Raw genomic sequence first — 14802 nt, 5'->3', positions numbered from 1 at the left:
CTAAAAACACTTTACCATTATAACATACACTTGAGGCATTTATTCACAATTTAGGACAAACAGAAAAACAGTTAGACAATATTATTTTATTATGTGGACAAGAGACAAACATTGATTGACTTTTTGGTTACGTCATATAAGCTAATACATTTTTTACAGGTAAAAAGTGATCAAGATATGTAGTACTTGATTCTTACTAGCGGGAACGCGCCTGTTGGGAACGAGTGCAGTTTCCTGGGTGCGTGAAAGCGTCACACAGGACAGACAATGAAGTGGTTAGCTGGCGGTGTGGCGAGTATGAGAAGATAAATTACAGCAGGTTGGTTAGCTGGCGTTGTCGCACACGAGGGAATTAAAGTGTCTTATGAGGACACACAGATAATTGGAATACCTGTGTTGATATCATTTGGGATATAGGGGAGTGCGAAGGCGACGAGGGCAGCCCCGCGAGGGCAAGTGTGTGCTGCTGTGGCGGTCCTGCTAGCGAAAGATGAACAAGCACCACCGAGTGCCGAGCAACCGAACTCTGAGCTCCGTGGAGGTGAAGAGCAAGGTGCGTTGCTTGCAATATTAGCTAGCTAATTGCCAGTATAAAACAGCTACTATGTACCTATTGTATGAGTTATTGAAGGCTCATAGCTTGCTACTTGCAAATGATGGCAAAATTAGCCTGCTAAGTGGCTTGTCAGCAAGTTATGTTGTAATTCAATTGTCTCGTCTGCGCCAGCTAACGTTAGCTGTACCAGTTTGCTTGCTAGCTAACGCGTTAGTTGGCCAGCCAGTGATCTGTCCAGCGAACGAACAAGTGTCAAATGTGGATTGGTGTGAGGAAGATATGTGTTGTTATCCAATGCATGGATGGATGTTTTACCACATTGTCTTATTTGTACGAATTAAATTATTACGCCGTGGTCGGAACCCTGTCAAAAGCTTTGGAGATTAGGCAATGTTGTGACTGTCCAGCCACCAACGTAATGAGCGAATACTTGTCAACGAACCACATATTGCTGTGGATTGAGTTTGGACAATGTTACACAATTTTATATGATCTGATTGGGTGACTGTTTGTTTACAATGAACTAACTAAAATAAGCATACTGAACAAGCTTCAAAAGCATCTGAGCCACATCTGTGATTGCACCGCCTACTGTCTGGTTGTTAATTAGGTTTGCTAATCGTTTATGAAGGTTGTTGGCTTAGAACGCTGACAAGTCATTCAGCCGTTTATAGTGCCGTGCGCAGGTGCCAAAGGCATAAGGGATCTTGGTTCCTTCCGCATAGGATTGCTAATAATAAACAAAGTAATTGCGCAGTTTAGGTATGTATTTCATACTTCTAAATAGATACATTTTCCATTATTGGGATCATCCCAAAATGTAATATCCAGTGTCACTATTGAAATGTCAAATAATAGTAGCAGTGGTAATAATAATGCAGGGGTCCCTTCAACCATTCAAAACACTAACTTTTTCATCAGCACATGTTATGAGATGTTGTCAAGACTACAGACATTAGTTTCATGAAAAGGATGAAGGTGGTACCAATCCCCAGTTTCCCAATGTGTTTGTAGTCTTCAGCCTGATTAGACAATGGGGTGCTAATCAACCGTACCAACTCAGTCCTCCGCACTGTGCAGCAGTAACCACAACACTGCTAGTCGCTGGGGGCACCTTCGTAATGCAAAAAAGGGACAGGAGGGTCCAACCCTTGTCTTTCAACTCCAATGTTACACTTAGGCAACAGGCATTGCTCCAACCATGTCGAACAAAACATGTTTGTGGTAAACTGCTCTCACTAATAGAGTACCACCAACAAGAGTTACTGTCACCAGTGTAATTGATTTGGTAGATTTCAGATCAGTATTTTTCCTATTGATGTGACAGAGATGGGTGTGTGAGTCCCTATTTCTGTAATTATAGACTGCTATAGCATACACAGGCACAATCACACCCACGTCTGCATTTTGAACATTTTAATCGATGCACAGATTGTACTCATTTTCACACATACAAGCCAAAGACCCATAATCAGAATTTGTACTAAATGAGTGATGCTCTGGTCTTCAAGACTCTACCTATCACAGTGGTCATGAGTCAATTGGTTTAGATTTATTTGTTAAAAGGTTGAATTTCGTCTTTACTCTTATAAACCATAGAAACACATTGAATAACACATTCATAAATGGCAAACAATAATACATCCCAAGGTCTTGAAGTGTCTGTCCTATGTCAATGAGGTATAAGAGCTCAGGAAATATTGTAGTTTTTTTTGGACACATATTTAACCCCTTTGTTTGTTTGCACAAAACGACCTGTATACAATGCATTCGGAAAGTATTCAGAGCCCTTGACTTTTTAGTAGTGAGCGTTTCTCCTTTACCAAGATAATCCATCCACCTGACGGGTGTGGCATATGAAGACGCCAATTTAAACTGCATGATTATTACACAGGTACATGTTGTGCGGGGGACGAAAGGCCACTCTAAAATGTCCAGTTTTGTCACAACACAATGCCACAGATGTCTCAAGTTTTGAGGGAGATTGTAATTTGCATGCTGACTGCAGGAATGTCCACCAGAGCTGTTGCCAGAATGTTATGTTAATTTCTCTACCATAAGCCGCCTCATGTCGTTTTAGATTTAAAAATATATATATTGCGTCCAACCGGCCTCACAACAGCAGACCACATGTAACCATGCCAGCCCAGGACCTCATATTTTTGTAAAGTGTAGATTTGACTTATTCCAACCACTAATGTTTTTCTGCTTTGTCAAAACGGTTTGCTGCAAAATTCTTTCTACAAACACCAAGGTCATTATCCTTCCTCCTATTCAATCTTTTAACTGTGGCCTGTCTCTGTCTGTCTGTTCACATTCCTATATGTCCCAGTTTGGGGCCGAATTCCGTCGGTTCTCCCTGGACCGGTCGAAGCCGGGCAGATTCGATGAGTTCTATGGACTCCTGCAGCACGTGCACCGGATACCCAACGTGGACCTGCTGGTGGGTTACGCCGACGTCCACGGTGACCTGTTGCCAATAAACAACAATGACAACTACCACAAGGCCATCTCTGTGGCTAGCCCGCTGCTACGGCTCTTCCTGCAGAGGAAAGGTAAGAAAGGATCAATCAAATTTATTTTACATCCAAAAGCAAGCAATGCTGGGGCAGGAGCATAGTGTCTACGAAACACTGCCTTGAAGGTAGGAACATAGGAAGAAACCTAGAAAGGAACCAGGCTCTGAGGGGTGGCCAGTCCTCTTCTGGCTATACACTGTAGAGAAGGATCGCACAGAGCCAGGGGCAGGTCATCATGGGGCAGAGGGAAGGATTATTTTTCAATGTTTAAAAAAATACTTTTTACTGCTACTTGAACTTCTTCTATGGTGATTGTAGTGAATTGTTTACTTGATATAAAAAAATAGAAAAGCTCTGTCATGTAAAGTAGTAGTAAAGCAGTAAAGTAACATTACCGAGACTATATACAGGGGGGTACCGGTACAGTGTCAATGTGCGGGGGTATTGGTTAGTTGAGGTAATATGTACATGTACATATTAAAGTGACTATGCATAGCTGATAACAGAGAGTAGCAGCGGGCCGGGGGGGCAGGCAATGCAAATATTTTGGGTAGCCATTTGATTACCTGTTTAGGAGTCTTGTGGCTTGGGGGTAGAAGCTGTTAAGAAGATTCTTGGACCAAGACTTGGCGCTCCGGTACCGCTTGCCGTGTGGTAGCAGAGAGAGCAGTCTATGATTAGGGTGGCTGGAGACTTTGACAATTTTTAGGGCCTTCCTCTGACACTGCCTGGTATAGAGGTCTTGGATGGCAGGAAGCTTGGCCCCAGCGATGTACTGGGCCATTCGCACTACCCTCTGTGTAGTGCTTTGTGGTCGGGGTAGAAGCTGTTAAGAAGATTCTTGGACCAAGACTTGGCGCTCCGGTACCGCTTGCCGTGTGGTAGCAGAGAGAGCAGTCTATGATTAGGGTGGCTGGAGACTTTGACAATTTTTAGGGCCTTCCTCTGACACTGCCTGGTATAGAGGTCTTGGATGGCAGGAAGCTTGGCCCCAGCGATGTACTGGGCCATTCGCACTACCCTCTGTGTAGTGCTTTGTGGTCGGGGGTAGAAGCTGTTAAGAAGATTCTTGGACCAAGACTTGGCGCTCCGGTACCGCTTGCCGTGTGGTAGCAGAGAGAGCAGTCTATGATTAGGGTGGCTGGAGACTTTGACAATTTTTAGGGCCTTCCTCTGACACTGCCTGGTATAGAGGTCTTGGATGGCAGGAAGCTTGGCCCCAGCGATGTACTGGGCCATTCGCACTACCCTCTGTGTAGTGCTTTGTGGTCGGAGGCCGAGTAGTTGCCATACCAGGCAGTGATGCAACCAGTCAGGATGCTACCGATGGTGCAGCTATAGAACCTTTTGAGGATCTGAGGACCCATGCCAAATCTTTTTAGTTTCCTGAGGGGGAATAGACTTTGTCGTGCCCTCTTCACGACTGTCTTGGTGTGTTTGGACCATTCTAGTTTGTTGGGGATATGGACACCAAGGAACTTGAAGCTCTCAATCTGCTCCACTGCAGCCCCGTCGATGAGAATGGGGGTGTGCTCGGTCCTCTTTTTCCTATAGTCCACAAGCATCTCCTTTGTCTTGGTCACATTGAGGGAGAGGTTGTTGTCCTGGCACCACACTGCCAGGTCTCTGACCTCCTCCCTATAGGCTGCCTCGTTGTCAGTGATCAGGTCTACCACTGTTGTCATTGGAGTGGGTCAAGGGGTTTCTGGGATAATGGTGCTGATGTGAGCCATGACCAGCCTTTCAAAGCACTTCATGGCTACAGTTGTGAGTGCTATGGGTTGGCAGTTATTTAGACAGGTTACCTTAGTGTTCTTGGGCACAGGCTGCTTAAAACATGTTGGTATTACAGACTCGGACAGGGAGAGGTTGAAAATGTCAGTGAAGACACTTTCCAGTTGGTCAGCGCATGCTCACAGTACACGTCCTGGTAATCTGTCTGGCCCTGAGGCCTTGTGAATGTTGAACTGTTTAAAGGTTTTACTCACATCTGCTGCGGAGAGCGGGATCACACAGTCTTCCGGAACAGCTGGTGCTCTCATGCATGTTTCAGTGTTATTTGCCTCGAAGCGAGCATAGAAGTAGTTTAGGTTATCTGGTAGGCTCATGTCACTAGGCAGCTCTTGGCTGTGCTTCCCTTTGTATTCTGTAATAGTTTGCAAGCCCTGCCACATTGGACGAGCGTCAGAGCCGGTGTAGTACGATTCGATCTTAGTCCTGTATTGATGGTTTGTTGGATGGCATAGCGGGATTTCTTAAAAGTCCCGAAAACGGCAGCTCTAGCCCTTAGCTCACTGAGGATGTTGCCTGTAATCCATGGCTTCTGGTTGGGATATGTACGTACGGTCATTGTGGGGACGATGTCATTAATGCACTTATTGATGAAGCCAATGACTGATGTGGTATACTCCTCAGTGCCATCAGAGGAATCCCGGAACATATTCCGTCTGTGCTAGCGAACAGTCCTGTAGCTTAGCATCTGCTTCATCTGACCACTTTTTTTTATTGATCTAGTCACTGGTGCTTCCTACTTTAATTTTTGCTTGAAAGCAGGAATCAGGAGGATATAATAATGGTCAGATTTACCAAATGGAGGGCAAAGGGGAGCTTTGTAAGCATCTCTGTTTGTGGAGTAAAGGTGGTCCAGTGTATCCCCCCCCTTTGGTTGCACTTTTAACATGCTGATAGATATTTGGTACTAAGGATTTAAGTTTCCCTGCATTAAAGTCCCTGGCTACTAGGAGCGGCGCCTCTGGGTGAGCCTTTTCTTGTTTGCTTATGGCGGAATACAGCTCATTCAATGCTGTCTTAGTGCCAGCCTCTGTCTGTGGTGGTATGTGAACAGCTATGAAAAATACAGATACTCTCCAGGTAGATATTGTGCTCCACAGCTTATCTTGAGATACTCTACTTCAGGTGAGCAATAGCTCAATACTTCCTTAGATATCGAGCACCAGCTGTTAATTACAAAAATACCAATTCCGCTGCTGCTTGTCTTACCAGCTGCCACTGTTCTAGCCTGCCGGTACAGCGTATAACCTGCCAGCTGTTTGTTGATAGTGTCGTCGTTCAGCCACTACTCAGTGAAGCATAAGAGATATATATATATTACAGTTTTGAATATCCCATTGGTAGTTTAATCTCCAAAGATTGCTCGTTTGCTAGCAGAATGGAAGGAAGTGAGGGTTTAGTCGATCGCCTACGAATTTTCAGAAGGATGCCCGCCCTCTGGCCCCTTTTTTCTCCGCCGACTCATCATGCAAATCACAGGGATCTGGGCCTGTTCCCGAGAAAGCAGTATATCATTCGCGTCGGGCTCGTCAGACTCATTAAAGGGAAAACAAGGATTCTGCCAGTCCGTGGTGAGTAGTTGCAGTCCTGTTGTCCAGAAGTTATTTTCAGTCATAAGAGACGGTAGAGGCAAAGTTAAAAACAAACAAAAAAACAAAATCGGTCAGCCTCCTTCTCAGTCTCCATTGTTAGATTCCATGTGTGTAATGCCACAGTCTTTCGTCCATCTCCTAAATCTCTGTGCTTTTTTGTTGCATTTTAGCTAACCCTTTTTCTAACCTTAACTTAATTATCATAACCTGCTTAAGTTTTCCTCAACCTGCTACAAAAAGTCAATTTTGACAAGCTGTACCCTTCTAGACAAAACAAATGAAATGTTTTCTCTTACTTCATGTAGCTAACACATTCATGCTTCGCTTATTCTTATTCCTCTCTGATACTGTTGCCCAAACAACATGCTGTTTTAGACTTACACCAGCACTGGTATCAGGATGAATTAGCTAGCTACATTTCCTCAGACTCAGTACATTTATTAGCTAGCTGACTGGCTAGCAAGCTAACTACCGGTTAGCATTAGCCGTTGATATGATTTATTTTAGCCACAACTTGCTAAGAAAAGACAAACTAGCTGTTTGCAGACTGTAAGATACAAAAACTAATAGTGTAATTATAGAATGTGTGTGGATTTATATTAAGAAGCGAAGTGGAAAGCAGCATCGTTGTCATCAAATCGAGCTTTATTTATACAGCACATATCAGACATGGAATGCAACGCAATGTGCTAAAGATGTTTGAAGTTCTCAAAAAAAAAAGTCAATCATTTCAGCCCCCAAGTTCTCTGGCAGGCTTTCCCAGAGGCTGGGTGCATAGTAACTCAAAGGCTGCCTCTCCATGCTTCTTGGGTCTAGGTTTTGGGATGGTTAAGAGGCCAGTGCCAGAGGAGCTGAGATACTTACTTGAAAGCATGTCTGAATTGTATAGGGGTGCACAATCCTGGATTGATTTAACAACCAATAGAAGAATCTTAAAATTAATTCTACAACCTCAGCCAGTGCAGAGAACTTAAAACCGGTGGTCCAGCATTCTGTGTGGTTTGCAGTTGATCAATGGCTTTCTTAGGTAGACCAGACAGGGGACCCTTACAGTAGTCAAGCCTGCTTGTAATAAAAGCATGGATGAGTCTCTCTATCAGCCTGAGAGCGAAACGGCCAAACCGTGGCAATGTTCCTCAGGTGGTAAGAAGTTATTTTGGTCACATTCCTAATGTGTGATCCAAAATTTTGTTCAGAATCTAAAATTACACCTAGGTTTATTTTTACCTTGTCTCGTCTTTATTGCCTGTGAATTCAGATGTGCGGCTAGATTCTCTCTCGGCTTTGGCTCCAACAATAAGTACCTTGGTCTCGTCTTGATTTAGCTGGTGGAAGTTGTGAGCCATCCATGTATTTAAATCACTAGTATAAGAATTTATCTGTGGAGATAAAATCCTCTGGTGACATAGAAATGTAAAGTTGTGTATTGTCTGCGTATCAGTGAAAGTCAATGCTGTGCTTTCCAATAACGCTGCCAAAGGGGTAACATATGTAAACTAAACTGTACCTTACCTGAAGTCGAACCTTGTGGAACACCTTATGTGATATGTATTTTCTGTGAATTATTTTCACCAAGGTTGACAAACTCTCACCCTGTTAAATAGGTCCTAAACCAATTTAGAACTTGACCGGAGAGGCCAACCCACCTCTTCAGTCTGTCCAGAAGAACATCATGGTCAACCGTGTCAAATGCAGCACTTAAATCTAAGAGTATGAGGACAAAGAGCTGTATGGCATCTGTGTTGGCTATAAGGTAATTTACCACTTTAACTAAGGCTGTCTCTGTGCTGTGGTGGGCACAAAAAACATATTTGGATTTTATTTTTTAAATACAGTTGGCACTTAAATATTTTAGCTATTTGAACATACATTTTGCTTAAGAATGGAAGGTTGGAGATTATTCAGCTCTTAGCAATTTGACAATCTAAATTACTTTCCTTCAGAAGGGGTTTCACCATTTTTAGTGCAGTGGGGAAAGTGCCTGAGAAGAGAGTGATTAACAGTGGCTTGCACTTCTTCAGATATGCAATTAAACACTTTTGAACTAGGTGGAGGAGATAGGATCAATAAGGCAGGTAGAAGGCTTATAGGCCTGTGTCAATCAGCGAAAATAAATCCATAGTGCCTTTGTGTGGTAGGCTCGGGCACATATCATCAAACTTCTCATCAGTTCTTGCTTGACTGATACCCAGCCTAATGTTGGTTATCTTATCTCTGAAATATGCCGCAAACTCATCACATTTAGATGTGGAGGAAAGTTCACACAGGTTTGCAGGGGTAGGATTTGATCAGGCCATCAATGGTCGAGAAGAGCACTCAAATTATTAATAGTGATCAAGTTATAAAAAGGAGCCCGTCTGGCATTTTTAATTGCCTACTTAATATGTGACAAGTTGCGCTCTCAGTATATCATAATAGACCTGCAACTTTGACTTTCTCCACTTCATCAACATATTGTTGTATCTGCTGCATTTATCATGCAGACCGAAAAGGGAACGATCAGCAAATGATCTTGTGGTCCAGCCACTGACGTATAATAAGAACTGGAGACTGCGTCCAAAATATCTGACTGTTTAAGGTCATCTACTGATGTTCGCAAATACCGATTCATGGGCCGTCTACATCCGGGTTGCATCTGGTTTATACGGACCAACATTGCATGCTCACTAGCACTCATTGTGCACAGGGAGCAGTGAGAGCAGCAACAACATCACGTCATCCAAAAACATGGCCGACATTAGATGAATATAACATTTTCATATCTTTGGCTGTGAAGGCTGGATTTGATAAGATCCTGGCCCCTTGGGGTCGAGCAAGTACAACAACTGTGCTCCTTGAATGATGGGGCGGGCTTGGTGAGAGCGAGACGACTCAAGTAGTGTTTCACAAGCCTAACATTTGAAATGGTTTATAGAAGATAAAGTAAAAACCCAAACTGGTACGTGCATCAACGCCATTATATAGTAAAATACAGAATACTGCCCAGCCCTAATTTAGCCTACTGTCTCACTATGGTACTATAGCATTTTGGACATTTTGATAGTCGTTGAACAATGAATTAGGCCCAGTTGTGTGTGTGTGTCTCCATTCAGTAAGTTTTTCAATGAGGTGATAATTGCTGTTTTTAGTATGGGTGTTGAACTCAGTCTTTAGTCCTTTTTGTCATAATTGAGTGTTCTGTGCAATCTGGTCAATCCAGAGAGACTGGGGCTGTGGGGGGTGAGTCTAAGCTGTCTCGATGTGCCATATGACCTATAGATGCTAAGCGTCTTTGTCAGGAGGGGATTACAGGGGTCGCTGTGTCACGCTGTGTGGGCCCTGTGTTTCAATTACATGCTAGACACTAACGTCTTTGGCTGCAGCAACTCACCCCTCAAACACACGCACACTCTTGAAATCTTTGCCCACCGCCTTTACCCAATAGTATAGGAAGCAGTTCATTCTGACTGCCTAGTAGTGCTGAGCGGTTAGTGCTTTTATTTATTTGAATGTTTTTACATTTAACGTGGGTTGAATGCTGTAACACAGAATAAAACAATTAATACAATTCCCAGCTTATCACTTATTAACCATTATTTATTCCTTTACTTTAATAAAATATTTTAGTTGTATTTGTTTTATTTGACCTGGAGTCATTATCTCATCTCTATAGATCTACTGCCTATGCTGTCTGACAAAATCACTATTTTACTAGTTCTTCAAAGTAAATAAGGCTTGACTGCTGAATACCTACTGAATCGCTTAGATCGTGTATTTACAGGTAGAGATGCCTCGCGAAGCAACTGCTCTTCATCCCTGTCGATCACACATTCTTTTGTCTCTTCTCTCCCTTTCCATGTCTACCCCACACTAACCTAACATAGCAGGAGTGAAAGAAACACAGACTGGATAAGTAGGCACGCAATGGATTATGGCCATTGTCGTTAATTATCACATTTTCTGCCCCTAAACTACGTAGAATTTTGGCCTGTTGGCACGGTTACATCGCACAGTTTGGAATTGATCTGATGAATCTTTAGATAAATTTGTCATTGAGCTCACAGGAAAAAAACTGAACGAAATGGAATTCAAATAATTTAACTATATTGGTCAATTTGTTGTTTTAAAAATGTCACTTAATACTCAACACTACTGCATGGCCATCGGATGTTGTATGGATGTGGGTCTATGTATTGTCTTCTTTTACTAATGGTTTCTAGACTGCTAGGTTAAATGATGGTAGGGTTCTTAATATCAAATGACGATGGCTGTCTCTTTCTTTGGGTTCAGTCTGTGTTAAGATGTAAAGAGCAGGTTGTGCTCTTTGGCTGCCTGTTGCTGTCTTTACTCCCCCTCTGCAATCTGGGAGTTCTTTCTAGGCTGTATGTTTGTTTGAGAAGAACTCATGGGGGTTATAAAAGAGCTGTATGTGTTTAACCAGAATGTTTTCCCTCCAGCCATGGCTGACCTTGTCATTGTGGAAGTAAACTAGACTTTTTAAACAAGTGGATGACTTTTTTTACTTTAAATCCAGATTAAGAATAAAGTTGTCGTTGTATTGATGTTTTGATGAGCTGTGTGGATGTGGAATATTGTACATGTTGATGGGGATTCTGTGGAATATGTTTGGAGTTAATGTATTGGCAACACACATTTTTAAATTTGCAGGGTATTCAAATAATCTGAATGAAAGATGTTCTTTGTATGTCCACGTGCCGTTTGTGGGCTTCAATGTGGGGGTTGTGAACTTTTTGGACATGATATATTCTTGGGCAGTGTTGGCTTGCCTTCTTTAGGCCTATTTGAGTGTGTGTCCAAATGATTGATTTCAGTATGTCAAGCGATTAATGATTGAAATGACCTAGTGATTCTCTCTCTCTCTTTCACTTACACATGTTTTCCAATCAAAATCCTATTATTCCTAAACCTAAGTGTAACCCTTAACCTAGGTATTTGTCCTTGTGGGAGACCTGGGAAATGTCCCCATGAAGGTGAACTTCTTGTTTCGCTGTCCTTTTGTGGATTTCTGGTACATAATGAGGATCCGAAGAAAAAAACACTTACTAGAAATGGTGGCAAAAATTGAGTTGTCTATCAGGATTTAATTTCTGACAATATATTGTTTTGACAATATAGCAATAATTTTTGTGCCATTTGGTTGTACTTGCACCAAAACGACAGTATTTTTAATTCATACTGTTGCTTGTTCTCCATCTTTTTATATGGTGAGCCATATAAAATTTCAGCACTTATGTCCATGACTGATCAAAACTGTCTTGTCCCTCTGCTGCAGACATATGGTGAGCGATATGTTGACACACTTATCACAGTATCAAATCGCAATACACATAGAATAACAACAAACAATGACAGTTTTCATACTTTTTTTCTTCTTCTGTCACTTGTGAAGTTAAAGGGTTATGTTTATGAATGACATACTGTTGATTCGGCCTGCACAACAAATTGGTTGGAGTTAATGTGGTCAGTTGTGAAGCTGCTTTATTTGTTCTCAGTACAGTATGTTCTGCCAGACTCCTATTGTTTTCTTTTTACTGAACAAGACCAGCAGGAGAGCAGTGTGCCTTCCCCTACCGTCGCCATGTCATACAGGTACACTGTTTTTGCTGAGGTCAGTGTAACAGTCTTTATGGTGGTCAGCCAGAGAAAGAGAGCTGTACTCCTCTGTTCATCACTTAAACACTATTTACATAATGTGCTCTTTTTGGCTGGCGCTAGAGCGGAGCAAGTGTCAAACCTACGCCAGTTGCCGATTTCAGTCATGCAGAAACTAGCACTCTGGTATTTTCCACCCCTTTCGTAAGATTCTGCAATTTACCTGTCTAACATCAATTTGCTTGTGCTGAGGTGGGAGGGGTGGCAATATTTGAGGTGTGTCCTTAAAAACGAGCGCAAAAGTGACAACTTCATTAAGTGCGAATGGGGAAATTTAGCGGCAACGCTGTTGGTTATGGCATGGATTTTGACAGCGGAAGTGGTGCCTATCCAGTAGAGATGTGACAAATGAACAGTGTTGCATAACATTTAAACAGCAAAAAAAAGCATTGGTTTTCCGTTAAACAGACCTTCTCTGGAGATAGTTTTGAAGCGCAATTGAACAGGCATTTTACTTGTCTGTAAAGGAATGCCGCTTTTGAAGTGGTACTGACGACCAGAACAGTCAATCAAGCAATCTCGAGCTGCCTGTGCACAGACCACTCTATCCTAAAAAAATATATATTTTTAAAGTTTGTTGAATACTGACATACCAAGACATTTTAGTAGAAAGAAAACACATCTTCCACTATGAATCAGGGCACAGTATAGGAATGTCTGCCACCAGGCAGATGGAGTCAGATCTATGCACTAGTCCTATGTGTCGCCAATCAAAAGCTGTATTTCGTAATGGAATGCTGCAGTTCACAATTCCTTGATTTAATTATTTTAATTTTATTTTATGTATGTAATTTAATCCTTATTTTACCAGGTAAGTTGACTGAGAACACATTCATATTGATAGCTATGACCTGGGGAATAGTTTGGGGGAGAGGAGGGGGGATGAATGATCCAATTGGAACCTTGTGGATGATTATGTGGCAATGATGGTATGAAGGCCAGATTTGGGAATTATTCAGAACACCGGGGTTAACTTGTGACTCTCAAACCCGGATCCGGGATCGTAAGATCCAAGATGGCGTAGCAGTCAGACGTCTTGTTGTGTCGTGTCCCTTGTATATATTGTTTTTTTAAACATATTTTTCTTCGCATATCTTTTAAAACATTTTGCTAAACCTCAACTTCTAAATACTCTCCTTTAACCCGCCTCACCCAATGTAGCTATTTTTTCTAAAGTATTTATATCTACTTTGGATCCGGAACCCATCAACTGAAGCTAGCCAGCTAGCTACCAGCTATCAGTCAGCAAACCATTGCTAGCGGTCTTCAGCTAACCGTTCATCAGCTAACCTTTAGCTCGGAAAGCTCTCGCCAGTTCGAAAAACGCGACTATAACCAGAGCATAACGGACCTATAATTTTTTTTATCCCAGGATTCCCACCGCAAACAGAACATTTTCAACTGGTTTCTTCACAACTAGCTATCGAGCTAACCGCAACCCCGGATGATTACTCCTGGCTAGCGTTTCCACCCACTTAGCTTGAAGCTAGCCCGGCCAGAGCTCCTGTGCTACCACCGAAGCATACTCCTGGGCTACAATATCCGGACCCACGACCGGTCTATCGATGTCACTGCATGAAGAGGAATAAACAGACTCACCCCATCGCGACGTCCCCCCAAAGGCTAACTTTCTAGCCCTTGCTATCTCCTTGCTTGCTAATTCGGCCTGCTAACTGCTACCTTGTTTAGCCCCGGTCCGTAACTGCTACCTTGTTTAGACCCGGTCCGTAACTGCTACCTTGTTTAGACCCGGTCCGTAACTGCTACCTTGTTTAGACCCGGTCCGTAACTGCTACCTTGTTTAGCCCCGGTCCGGTAACTGCTACCTTGTTTAGCCCCGGTCCGGTAACTGCTACCTTGTTTAGCCCCGGTCCGGTAACTGCTACCTTGTTTAGCCCCGGTCCGGTAACTGCTACCTTGTTTAGCCCCGGTCCGGTAACTGCTACCTTGTTTAGCCCCGGTCCGGTAACTGCTACCTTGTTTAGCCCCGGTCCGGTAACTGTTAGCTTGTTAGCACAGGCCTGCTAACCATTATTCTATATCTTTTAGATTTTTAATTTGTTTATACCTTCCGCTAACCTGCCTCACCTAATGTGATACGGAATCACTATTATTTTAAATTTTTAGAACACACTCAAGAACCTCTAGCAGCTAACAAGCTACAAGCTATTTAGTCATTGTTAGCCACTGCTAGAGGCTTTTACCTTTTGCACAGCCAGACAGTTTAAAAAAACTTGGATAACACTCGCCAGTCCAGCTTCCCTGCCCCCTCCACCGCTGCCCCCTGGACACTGATCACTTGGCTACATAGCTGATGCATGCTGGACTGTCCATTAATCACGGTACTCCATTCTGCTTGTTTATGTTTTATCTGTCGGCCCCAGCCACACTCAGGCTCTGTGTAGTTAATCCGACCCTCCCTGCATAGTCAACGCCATTTTACCTGCTGTTGTTGTGCTAGCTGATTAGCTGTTGTCTCATCTACTGTTTTAGCTAGCTCTCCCAATTCAACACCTGTGATTACTGTATGCCTCGCTGTATGTCTCTCAAATGTCAATATGCCTTGTATACTGTTGTTCAGGTTAGTTATCATTGTTTTAGTTTACATTGGAGCCCCTAGTTCCACTCTTCATACCCCTGATACCTCCTTTGTCCCACCTCCCACACATGCGGTGACCTCACCCATTACAAC

The 14802-nt window shown here is 42.9% G+C and overlaps 1 protein-coding gene across 2 annotated transcripts in view; it reads left to right on the top strand.

The window, feature by feature from the left end:
• Nucleotides 1–214: 214 nt before the first annotated feature.
• Nucleotides 215–14802, top strand: part of pard6b (par-6 partitioning defective 6 homolog beta (C. elegans)) — a 42531-nt gene continuing 27943 nt past the window's right edge. The window contains exons 1-3 of one of the 2 annotated variants that reach the window (XM_046343741.1): nt 215–319; nt 418–553; nt 2889–3111. In XM_046343741.1, coding sequence (XP_046199697.1) covers nt 491–553; nt 2889–3111 — 286 coding nt within the window. In that variant the 5' untranslated portion in view covers nt 215–319; nt 418–490. Of the gene's footprint in view, nt 554–2888; nt 3112–14802 lie in introns of both variants that reach the window. The other variant, XM_046343740.1, reaches the window with a different exon arrangement.

The sequence above is a fragment of the Oncorhynchus gorbuscha genome, linkage group LG03, assembly GCF_021184085.1.
Source record: "Oncorhynchus gorbuscha isolate QuinsamMale2020 ecotype Even-year linkage group LG03, OgorEven_v1.0, whole genome shotgun sequence".
NCBI lineage: Eukaryota > Metazoa > Chordata > Actinopteri > Salmoniformes > Salmonidae > Oncorhynchus > Oncorhynchus gorbuscha.
This window is presented reverse-complemented; position numbering and strand designations above follow the sequence as displayed.